The following is a 13,336-nucleotide window of genomic DNA, read 5'->3' on the forward strand; positions in this document are numbered from 1 at the left end:
ATAATGTAATATAAATATAAGTACTAAAACCTTGTTATTTTTTTTTTGTATTCGTAAGTAGGTACATTGTTGACTATTTAAAAAGGTGTCTATATTATTTAATGAAATACGGGGGGAAGGGAGGCGCCTAGATTAGATTTATTTAAAGGGAGGCGTAGTAACATAAAGTTTGGAAACCACTGACTTAACATTTGAATTTTGTCTAAAAAAACAAGACGTTAATTACTTACCCTTCCTGGATATTTTGTCTAAAAAAAACAAGACGTTAATTACCCCACGTTTAATTTTTTGAAAATGCAGAATATTATTGGTCATTCAACGCGTACTATATTTTTTGCTGAAATACTATAATTTTGAAGTCACTGTACTATAATTCCACTTTCAAAATATGGCAACACTGATGTTGTATACCTACATATGTATGTATTGTGGTTAAGCCAGAAGGTATTGGACCGAACACACGGTATTTTATCTTGGACCAAACAGTGAAAATAAAAATAATAATCATTTTCAATAATACACATCCCAACCACAATAATTGTTGCTGTTGGTATTTTATTATTATTTTATAATGCAAGTATTACTATATATTTCATCCTGAAATATAAATATATATATGTTGTAGTATAGAATGTTATACACTTTAATATGGTGTATGAAATTTCTAACGGATACTGTCTTATATTTTTGATGGACGTTTGTGAGCAAAAATACTAGCACGGCGCGCGATTTCTTCTCAGCTGCTCAGTTGGCCGATTAGCGTCTGTCCGAATGGTATTCGCGGGTGGTGTCAAAAATGTTTGTGAATCACGATATGTACGATGGGAGTAAAGCATTTTCATGGCTATCGGACTTCACCGGATTGCCTATTGACCTGGTGAGTGAAATAAAAAATAATTCTATCAATATCCGAGTTAAAATACAGCCAGACAAAATGTTCCTAGGTTTTATTATTGTCCTTTCCAAAGTGGATGCCCCGTTTATTTTGACATAAGCGGTGTAAATATGCACCTTTCGTAAAGCAAACAATACTACTATATTCGGCGATTCGTCGACTAATTGCATATTTTCGTTATATCATACCAGTTTATAGCGAGAGAATCATACGTTCATTCATTGTTACGTATATTTACATACCGCTTACCGAAAAAATCATTTACGGGCGTGATTTTTCGCAGTCTCCGTACATCAATGGACGTATTTATGTTGAAATTCATAAGTTTATTTAAATAACCGTACAATATTAAGCGTACACTCCATAAAAATCCTTCGACCTGCACGTAAATAAATATGTACATCGCATAAGCCAAAAAGCAACAGTTAGTCACTCCATTCATAACAACATAGCAAAGGAAGGTGATACTGTATGTACCTAGTCGTATTGGGCACATTTCCCATACAACATAAATACAGCCGGAATAGAACAAAACACGGTAGGTATGTACATAGAGTAGGCATAATATAATATACATCCTTACCTATGCGTACTAGAAGCGATTGAATAAAATGCTATTTCTAAAGTTTCAAATTAATATTTTACATACCTACTAGGTAGGTACCTAAATATTAGATCACGGCGAATACATACATTATTAGCTTCAAAATGTAACTAAGTTAAACAAATTTACTGGTGTGTGTATTTATATTATTTTATTACCTACTCATTCGTATTCAATGTATCTCTAGGTCCTAGGATGTAATTTTTACACTCCTCGCGGGGCCCCCTTCGGGAGATTTGCATGGAAAGTAGATCTTTTTCAATCTGTTTAATATTTTTATTAATATTGTGTTATACCTACCAGCTTTTGTGTCAAATTTCTATAACTATTTTTAACTACGATTTTTCTTAACAACACGATTTGTCATAATGTATGGAATTATAATTATACATACTAGGGTCGTTCGAACAATAAAGAAAACAACATGCAGCTATAACTTTTTGAATTACTTACCTACCTACCTATATCGAAACTTTAGATCTTGACCATGATGTTTTTGCCTCTCACCAAAAATCTGCATACACTATTTTTTCAATAATGAATAACATGTTTTAAAACTAATTTATTATAAATGTTATGTAGTACACAAAAACTGTTTAATACGAATAATAATTATTGTATACCGAAAGGTCGTGATCTCCATTGTCCTCAATTTATTTGCTTTCAGATAATAACATAATATTATTTACAATATTTACCTATAATAATAACGATAAAAATGAATCGAATTATTTTTGACATTAAAATAAAAACGTATCTTTACTTACTTACTAGGTACCTATTACTCTGTCTGTTTCAGGTTTTCAAGATATTATGTGTTAGCTTGTAAAAATATGTTATTATGAATTATATTGAGCTATCTATAATTCTATAGTTTCTATACTATAATTTAATTATAATAGAGAGAGTCGTACATACTTTTTGTACTACATACATTGACAGCGATTCCAGAAAGTTTTAATATATTGTATTTGTATTTAATAATAATGTATTGGTAACTCTGTAGAAAAGTTCATGTTATTTTTGTTGGTATTATTTTATATGTCAGTTGTAAAAAAATAAATATTATGGTGTTAACAGTTGATACCAACATTACTTTGTTTACTTGTGGTAGGTATTGTTATTTATGTTTTTACATGATTCTATCTAACAATATTATTAAAATGTATAGGTAGGATGATTTTTTATTTCAATTTTGTTCTTATGCACGTCTCTCGGTTGTGTATGGCTATAAACTATAAAGTTTAGTATAAACCATAATAATTTAATTATTAATGTAGGTACCTCCTACTTAATCATATGTATCAAGTATACCAACTGCACAATATCAGTGTACATATTGTATTCAGAGGTTTGCGTCAGAATCTATTAAAGACTCGTTAGATTGGTACCTACGTAAATAGTAAACAAAAGGAAAGTCTTCACGAAAACGTTGTCGCTAAATTGAATTACAAAATAAACAACTACGTAATAATAATTAATAGTTACGGGCAGTGCAATATAAATAATGATTATCGCGCACCGCAAAAATAAAACAGTTAAATTTCTATAAAAGACTGCAATTAATTATTATTACGAGTATGTTTAAAATATCACGTTTTCCAATGTAGTCTATGATTTTAAAAGCATTATCATCTATTCATCATTATATTCATTTTATGAACATTACTTGTGCAGCAAACTCAAGCAATTATTTGGCGTTTTATGTTTTTATTTGAAGCAACCCATTTCTTCTCCTTTTTATGCCAAATCTGTTATCGGGGGGGGGGGGGGGGGTTGCGTCAGCGATGATTTTGGTAAATTTTACATTGCCGTGATTTTGGAACCATTGATCAGTATTTATCACCTGTACACTTATATAAATTTAACGATAAATGCGGTTTATACAGACTCGCAGTTATTTAGTGGTTTATATGGTTATTTGAAACAACATATTATGACGCAATCGATTCGTCAGAAGATTTAAAAGGGGGCCTAGAAACAGTTAAAAATCAGTTTAAATATAGTATACCGAAATCTTCAATAGGTGCTCATTTTTGACAAATCGAGTATTATACAATATATTAATATTACCCAAAGCATAACAAAATTCCTGCAACTAACATCAGCATAATATTATAATAACCACTTGAAACAGATAGGAATGTAGTTACTGTACACAGAAAATGAACTATAAATGTTATTATGTGTCATCAGCACTTCAATATTAATTATTTTTAGGTTCGTGTGATTCTAGGAAAGAGATACATCATTGATGTTATTAAGTACCTACGTTGATAGTTGGAATGTATGATTTTTTTTTTAGTATTTTTACTATGTCTCAAAATCAGTCAACCTCGGGTGTCTTCGGGCCCAACCTCGCCACTGACCTAAGCTTAACATGACCAAATATCTTCATTCCGTGCCATGTTCTTGTCTGCAGTTTTGACCACTGAGATGTCTATCAGGATACAGGATCCGCCTCTCGGGATATCATGTCATGTGGCCAAAGTGTGCTAGCATGTAGTTTCGACTAATTTATTTATTTATTTGAATTTTTTTCATCCTCGATAATAATATCATCTCGATGATTGTAACATGGTCCCTTCGATCAACTGGCGTAACACCGATTCGCCACGAATTTTGGGTTTACGATGCACTAACTTCATTACCTCATTTGAACAGTGTTTTGTTGTAGTATTTGCACCAAAAAAATCCATACCTTTCTCCCGCGAATCCAACAAACTATGTTAGTATCTACTAAACTTGGTAATTATTCAGTTACAGTGGGTTTTTTTTTATAAATTATTCTATAATCTACACTCTATAGATACACTTATTACGAAAGTGTGGAAACATAAATATAGGTATAAGAGCGTTTTAAGTAGTATTAAATATATATAAGTATATTTACTTGGGAGTGAGCACTGAAGACTTGAGTCATTCTCATGAAAAGTTTTCAGTAAAATATTTCTGGAACACATTAAAATGTTACAGATACCTTTTCCATTCGCCACAGGGGAAGCTCTTGCCAAATCTGAAAGTGAAAACGCATTATAATTATCCAAATCAATGTACACCAACATACTGTATTATTATATTCATTTTAGCAAACAGAAATGTTCTCATATTGTGTCGTGCCAAACACTCCACGCTCGCAAAACAATAGGAATCAGATAATTTCATTTCACAATTGTGTTAAAACTGATAACTATGTACATATAATAATATTATGCCCCTCGATTCAATTTCCACTAGTCGGAGGAGACGTTCTTGATTATTTATTGTTAATTCAGTGGTAGTCAACATGACGCCGCAGGCAAAAAATAATTCCATACAATCTTTATTCAATGTGTCAATCCACAATCGCAATGATAGATTTGTAAATATGCTTCGATGGTAGCTTCTTCAGACAATCTAACATTTTCACTCTTCTTTACTTATCGCAGGCACACATGGATTCGAAGTCGAATATGACTTCACTTCTGAATGGCTAATCACCGATCGAAACCTTTCAGAAAAGCCCAAGAAAGCTCTAATATTATTATTCTGAACATAAACTATTCGATTGACGACTGCTCATAACATCGTCTTTAGGGGAGAATCTTTATAGGTAGGTACCTACACTGAGGGCGCCGTGGAATGAAAAGATTAAAAACTACCGGTTTAATCGGTTTTACTCGGAACAAATACCTTACGGTAGATCTGGAGACTTTTAATCACCTGATTAAATCGTTTTTATGGTATTAAAATATCGTTTACAAACTTAGTATACTATTGAGAGTTAATGCTTTCTCGTAAAATAATACACAAATTGTTACTTGGGTGTTTTACCTTGACATGCCAGAGTGATAAATGCTTAATGTCACTATTAATTGTCACATGGCGTCATATTATCATTAAAGGAATCACGTGACTTCATAAGCATTTAATATAAGTTGTGGAATTTGCGGCTTATTAATCGAATATGTAAATTTATATTACTTTCATGCGCAATAGAGAATATTAACAGAATTGACTTTTTGTCTATATCTACATATTTCGGCTGCAACACCATTATCAAGACTATCGACATACACTAATAACATTGTTGTCGTAGGTACATATAAATTTTACTTCGAGAAATATACAAGATCATCTTATTCATTCCAGTAATTATCGCAAATAATATGATAGAAGATGGTATTCTGGAAGATATTTCATTATAATAGTTTACAGCTGTGTCATTGGAAATGATTTTTTTGCTAGAATTGATTAACTTTCATGCCCTCGGGAATTATCTGCCATTATAAATTATTCAAATTGAAACCACGCCCTTCTTCCTTATTCATGTCCTTAGTTGGAGCATATGGACACCACACAACACGGTGTTTTCAGGAAACCCAATCGCTCGCCAGTTTATTGTATCTTCCTAATCATGCTAGCTGAAATCCCGTAGGTTCGCCGTTTTCACCCTCCTCAAGATATTTAAGATGGACTACTGTAAAATGGAACTCTACCAACAAAATGCTATGTCGATTATTGTGACTATTGGTTTCCAAGGCGGTCATGTGCATATTCCGCTATTTTGAGTTAATCTCAAAAAACAGTACACTCAAAGTACACCGAAGACTGCAAATATAATCTTTTTTTTGCAAACACTAGTAGCTTATTAGAAAAAATACATAAATTCATTAAAATTAATTAAAAAACAGTTTGAAAATGTTGAAAAATGTCGACTTTGCAATATCAGATTTCAGTTTAATATTACTTTACTAACAAACGGAGTTATATTAAAAAATGATAGTTTATGAATACGCGTACATAATTGTACCATCGAAAAGTATTACGAGAACCAGAATCAAAAAAATATATTTAAAAAAAAAATGGTGTAAACCGACTTTGAAACCAAGTCGAATATATTATGATGTAGATGTATTGATGACAATGATGACTAATAATGATGATATAATATAATAATCCTGGTCCGATGATTCTATGTGTGACTATCGATATGATTAGATATTATGAATAAATTGTCGTAAGCAAAACAAAACGCTTGGAGTCATGTCACGTTATTTTGTTGAAGAAGAAGCGATCACACCTACGCCATGTTGTTTTTTGTGTATATTCCTTATTCTAACGTTTTAAAAAATAATTGTATATAATCTTAGTATGTTGTTTATGTATTCCAAACTTTTGAATTAATATGCGGTGATGCAATTCGCGACATATGTATACGAACATATAATCGGTCTATTTATAAAGACATCGGATGTTCTCGGGTGATGTCACGTATTGCCATGTGCCCAGAATCATATTATTATCTATCATTTCAAAATGTGATGATATTTTTACTTAAAATATAATTTTTTTATATTTCGTAATGTGTCATTATTAATTTCTACAGCTGTGTTTTAAGTGTGTCAAATGCCAATTTGAAATTATTCTCAATTCTCATTTCACAATATTGCGTTTCATACGAGAGTTCAACAACCTATTCTAATTTTGATCATTCTTGTGACTATACAAGGTAAAGGGCCTATGGAGCGTTATGTTTTGAAAAGGGCCAACCTACTTACTGATCAGTGCTGTCAACTGTCATTCAACTGGAATCCGGAAGGCAAACGAAGACCTCTGCGAGTTGGATTGAAAGACCTTGGGCGACGTAACTTGAAGGGAAGGAGGCCAATACCCACGTAGGGTTTTAGCGCCAGGAAGATCTATTCTTTTTTTTTTTTTAAATTTGAGTGAAATTCCATACTTATTTATTGAATGTAGGTATAATAATATAATCTAGATTTAGTGAGTATGAAAAAATTAAAATTAAAATCTAGTCACGAGATAAAAAATTAAACGCTAGATTTAATGTTTCAAGCCAAATGCGATTTTTGATTTTTGATTTTTGAAATATGTGGAGATAAGTATGGCCCCCACAGAGGGGGTTGACAGGGCTCTAGCCTGGGGCCTGGGGGCGCGGCGTGGTGAATCGACCAGATAAGTGAGATAAACACACATCACAAATTTGTTCTAATTTGTTCCGTTAAAAAAGTCGCTATTCTATTTGCATATGAATATATTAAAAGATGTGGTTGTGAGATGTATTTTTTTATTATTAGATATTTGTATGTATTGATACTTGGTAACTCCATGTCACTTAATGGATGCATTCAAAAATACACTGAATACTGAAATTGTATCTAGATTCTAGAACACCATTTGGAAAACACTATTGTAGAGCGTCATACTGCCTTCAACCCTAGCGATAGGTAGGAGGCCCGCCAAAGATGCTGACCTGGGGATGACAACTAAAGAATGCTGGATCTGACATAAACACAAAATTAGCAATGATATGTGGAATTCTTATACTTGAATATACAATAATATTATTTTGACTTTGCCAACTGCCCATTATAATGATAATAGATAAGATATGACCAACACATTTGACGTGTTTCGCTCAATTATTCATAATAAGTACCTATAGGGAAAAGTGTTGTCATTGGTTTGGTATATCTATGTCGTTTACGGTATCGTGGTCTTGGAACATGGATGGGTGTGTGTCACCAGTTTCTCGGGTAACCAAACCTAAAGGCATACTACAATAATAAAATTAGACCAGCAGACTCGCAAACCCAATCAGATTTCGTGAGCAATCGTCGACATTAAATAATAGCAATTACACGGAACGTTTCAGCAACTAATTCGATCGTGTTGACACTTCATAATACACATTCAGTTGCTAGCGTTAACAATTACTTATCATAGGTAAACTAAAAAAAATATCTTTTTGTCATCTTGGTGGCAACACTAAAAATTCTTCCCCAATAATATGCTAATGGAAACGATTGGTGGTGATAACATTTAGAGAAAGTAGCTAACGAGTTACTGATTGTATTTACTGGAACTAGGATATTATTTTTGTGTTTCATATTGTCTGACAGAGTGAAGGTTGTATTAAAAGATTTTTGGGTTGTATATTTTAGTCAATTTAGTGGAAGCCAACGGCAAACAAATTTTGAAAATAAGCGATTCACTGGATTATTTGTTAGGTTAGATTAGGTTAGGTTACCATTCTTGAATTCACGAATTTAGCCGAAATCAGCTATGAAAATTGCCGCTATTCCCGCCTGGTTTCCAGTAAACAGACTTGTAAAGATTTTTGTTCTTTACGAGAGATGGATATTAGCCAACTACCCAACATAATATAGTCTCTGTTCTGGCAGAACACACTAACTGGAGAATTATACTAGTTTTGAGTAATTTGACTTTGAAGTTGTTAAAATGTTTGAAATAGTCTATCATGTGAGTTTATTAAGTAATCGTAAAAAGGATGACTTTAAAATAAAGACTGTTTATTTATTAAGAAGGTTTCCAGACGGTAAAGTTTGAAATAAGGAACATTTTGGTATAACTAACTCAATATGTCATTTTTTCGAATTAGTGGCTTCTGCCAGAACAGTGACGATATTGGGTCCATCATGTGAATTTGCCCAACATTATAAACCGTCGCGGTAACCGTTCGGCCATCGTAGTCGCATGCATATTGTATTTGCAATTTGTACAATTATTATTGTGTCATTGTATGTTATTGACGATTGGATATATGTATATACATATTTAGTGTTGTGAATTAATATTGTTTTATCCATAATTAAATCCCGATTTTTGATTTGATAGAATCAAACCCCATTCGATTTTTTTCATTTGAAGTGATTCTTTGAATATACTGGGGATTCAAACAGCTCCAACTATGTGCTTACATGTAAATTGTACGTAAAACATTCCACCTTAGCACAGTTCGTCAGCTTTCTTGTCGGAAAGAGATGAGCGTATACTAGGGCAGAGCGGGATCATTTGAGCCACGGGGTCACCTGAGCCACCCGTAGTATCACTCTTACGCTGCATTATAGATACAAGCGGTGGATTCCGAACAAAGCAGGAGGGGTAGGCAGCCAATCCGCAATTGCATCAGTCACCGTCCGGTGTTCGATGTGACTGTGAACGTGCGATGTTACTATTTTCACGCCAAAAGTAAAGAAAGCAGTTCCTCATACTTTTTGGTCTCAAGACTCTCAAGCACATGTCTGTGGTATTACGGCAATCAAGTAAATGTATTTTGATTTAACAATAGTGTGTTTATGCGATGACAGTATCAAAAATAATCTATTTTCAATATTCTTTGGGTGGCTCAATCCAATTAGTAATAATTTGGGGAAGGGGTCATTTGAGGCATAACAAACGTACACCTGAAAGTAACAGATACACCTGAGAAGGACCAGCTTGCTGCAGAACAAAGTAAACGGAAAAGTGAGGGTAGCAAGAAGATAGTAAAATCGAAGAAACTTTCAGTGAAGAAAGCTATTTTGAAGAGGCGAACGTGATCAGACGGTGGTCGCTTGCTGACGCTTCCAAATGGACAGTCCAGTTCACGACGCGTCCGGCAGAACCAGTGGATATCAAAGTGACATCAATGTGAGATTCCCCATTGTTGGTAGAGAATGTGGCTGGACTATTAGAGTTATTCAGCACCGTCAGGTCGTGAGTTGCCACGAGTTCCTCGAGGGGCGCCGGATTGTCCCGGCCAGACCGCGGCCCCCGGGGGGCCCACAGCCATGATTGAACGTTGACGTCCGCTCCCACTATAATCTGTTTGCCGCGGCATGCAAACAGAATTTTACCGAGCTGCTCGACGCATTTCAGGATGTTTACGCTGAATTTAAAGTAAGAAGAGACCACCACAATGGAGTTCCCCGATCGGTCGGAGACCTCCGCTACGGCAAAGAGTTCGCTCGACAAGTGGGCAAGGTGTAGCACCACTAGGGTAGGATTCGCAACGAAGATGCAGGCCATGGACCCCAGGCCGTGGTGCATTACCCGACCCCCACTGAAGAGTTCATCTGAATGGGTTTCAGTGGGGGTCGGGTAATGCACCACGGCCTGGGGTCCATGGCCTGCATCTTCGTTGCGAATCCTACCCTAGTGGTGCTACACCTTGCCCACTTGTCGAGCGAACTCTTTGCCGTAGCGGAGGTCTCCGACCGATCGGGGAACTCCATTGTGGTGGTCTCTTCTTACTTTAAATTCAGCGTAAACATCCTGAAATGCGTCGAGCAGCTCGGTAAAATTCTGTTTGCATGCCGCGGCAAACAGATTATAGTGGGAGCGGACGTCAACGTTCAATCATGGCTGTGGGCCCCCCGGGGGCCGCGGTCTGGCCGGGACAATCCGGCGCCCCTCGAGGAACTCGTGGCAACTCACGACCTGACGGTGCTGAATAACTCTAATAGTCCAGCCACATTCTCTACCAACAATGGGGAATCTCACATTGATGTCACTTTGATATCCACTGGTTCTGCCGGACGCGTCGTGAACTGGACTGTCCATTTGGAAGCGTCAGCAAGCGACCACCGTCTGATCACGTTCGCCTACAGGACCGAGAGGGGCCACGCGTCTCTCGCTCCACTTGTGAGCGAGTCACTGCCGAGGCGTTTCAGAACCAAGGGAACCGACTGGGTACGTTTTGACCGCGAGTTTGCTGAGGGTCTGGACAGGATGGCCTCGCGCCCTCCGCCAAAGGACATGCACACTGCGGCTGAGGACCTCACGAATCTCATGATTGAAAAAGCGGAGGGCACTATCGGAAGGACGACCCCGAGACCGCCGAACCTCGCACCCTGGTGGAAGCCGAGACTGACAAGACTGAGAGACACGATGAGGAGGGCCAGAAGGGCCTTACAAGCAGCGCGAAGATCGCTGGAGGGGCCGCTGCACGCGGACCATCCGCTTGCGGTCACCTACAGGACCACTAGACTCAAGTTCAAAAAGGCAATCAGTAAGGCTAAGAAGGTGCACTGGAGAGAGTTCGTCACTGAAATGGGTGGCAATGATCCGTGGGGCCCCCCCTTCCGCGTGATGAAGCTGGGCTTACGGCCCGGAAAAGTCATGTCGGCGGTACGGCGCCCCGACGGATCGTTCACCAATAGCTCTGAAGAGTCCGCCACAGTCCTGTTGGATGCTCTTATCCCGCAGGACAACGAGTCGCTCGACATTGACAACGACCGCTTTCAGCAGCTTCGCGTCTATGCGCTGCTCCCCTTAAACACTCCGCGATCCGCAGCCACTACCATGTCCGAACTAGGGATCCTGTTTGCCAGCCTCCCGATTGGCAAAGCCCCGGGGCTTGACTGCATAGATAACGCGCTAGCGAGAAGGGCGTGGTCTCTTGCCTCACACGAGATCACGCAACTCTACAAAGAATGCATGAGTAGTGGCATATTCCCCGACTGCTGGAAAAAGGGTCATCTCACGGTGATCCCCAAAGCCGGCAGTCGCCCTCCTTGTGACCCGAAAGCGTATAGACCGATTACGCTCCTTCCCGTCTTCGGGAAGATATTGGAAAGATTGATAAACAGCAGGATTGAGTCCCACCTGTCGGAAAACTGTCCAATCTCGCAAAGACAATTTGGGTTTAGACCCGGAAAGTCCACCGAGGATGCGATTCGCTTTGTGATCGATTCTGTGGAGAGCTCTGGCAAGGACCTCGTTGCCGGGATTTTTCTCGACATTGCGGGCGCGTTTGATACTGCGTGGTGGCCCTTGGTTCTGGCAAAGCTTAGGCTGAAACAGATCCCCGGGGACCTCTTTGCCTTAGTTCAAAGCTACTTCAGCAATAGGGAGATAACCTACGACTCCGGCCCCAGCCTGATTCACAGGAGGACCACCATGGGGTGTCCCCAGGGCTCCGTCCTGGGACCCCTTCTGTGGAACATTCTGTTTGACGACGTTCTGTCCCTGCCACTGCCTCCGGGCTGCACGCTCGTTGCGTACGCCGACGACTTGCTCCTGCTTGTTGGGGCGACGAGCCGACCGGCACTTGAGCGTGCAGCCACGGACGCCTTGGGCAGAATCCTTAATTGGGGGTTGCTGAACAAGCTGACCTTTGCCCCGAGCAAGACGGAAGCTGTCCTCCTCAGGGGTAGTTCTCGGGTCAACATAACTCGACGGCCGCCCACGGTTCGTTTTGGCCAGACCTCAGTGCGTTTCTCCGAAAGGGTTACGTATCTGGGAGTAATTCTTGATGACAAGCTGTCTTTCGTTCACCACGCCAAGACGGCCGTCTCTAAGGCCAATTCGGCCTATCAGAGAATGGCCCGAATGGCGGGCAGCAATTGGGGACTTAAGCCTAGAGCCCTTAAGCCTAGAGCCCTTAAGGTTGCATACGGCGCAATTTTCATGGGAATTGCCGGTTACGCCTCCAGCATTTGGCATTCCCGAGTAAACTCCTTAACTCTCGTGAGACGCGCACTATTAAGCGGGCAGCGACTTGCGCTGATCTCGCTTACCAAAGCCTACCGCACAACTTCTACTGACGCGCTTGCCGTACTCGCGGGGGTGCTACCCCTCGATCTGCACGTCCAAGTCAGAGGATCGATCACCCTCCTCTTGAGGGGGATCAGCACAATACTCGCCGGTGTCCATCTGACACCACCGCAGAGATCCGAGGACGTTCCTTACAGAAAGACTGTAAGTGACATTGTGTACAAGACCGCATTTGCGGCATGGCAGGCGAGGTGGACCGCCTCCCCCAAGGGGCGGCACACTTACCGTTTTTTTCCAGACGTATTCTGCAGGCACCAAACTAGAAGACTCCAACCTTCGCACTGGATTAGCCAGTTCCTCACCGGCCATGGCAACTTCGCCGCCAGACTCCACGAGTTTGGCTTGATAGTAGATGGGCCGGGTTGTACCTGCGGGCATGACCACCAAGATGTTGAACACATCCTCTGGGATTGCCCGCTTATGGAATTCGAACGAGCGGAGCTGTTTGCCAGGGTCCGTCCTCACACGGGCCCAATTGGTCATGGAGATCTGGTAGC

General features: G+C 39.1%; 1 protein-coding gene across 1 annotated transcript in view; it reads left to right on the top strand.

The window, feature by feature from the left end:
• The first annotated feature begins 744 nt into the window (after nucleotides 1-744).
• The window catches only part of oys (lysophospholipid acyltransferase 6), a 102,931-nt gene continuing 90,339 nt past the window's right edge, over nucleotides 745-13,336 (top strand). The window contains exon 1 of the mRNA XM_085949797.1: nucleotides 745-877. Coding sequence (XP_085805923.1) covers nucleotides 797-877 — 81 coding nt within the window. The 5' untranslated portion in view covers nucleotides 745-796. The remainder of the gene's footprint in view (nucleotides 878-13,336) is intronic.

The sequence above is a fragment of the Rhyacophila brunnea genome, unplaced genomic scaffold (genome assembly GCF_057557595.1).
Source record: "Rhyacophila brunnea isolate RB1 unplaced genomic scaffold, BYU_Rbru_1.0 scaffold_22, whole genome shotgun sequence".
In the NCBI taxonomy this organism is placed as follows: domain Eukaryota; kingdom Metazoa; phylum Arthropoda; class Insecta; order Trichoptera; family Rhyacophilidae; genus Rhyacophila; species Rhyacophila brunnea.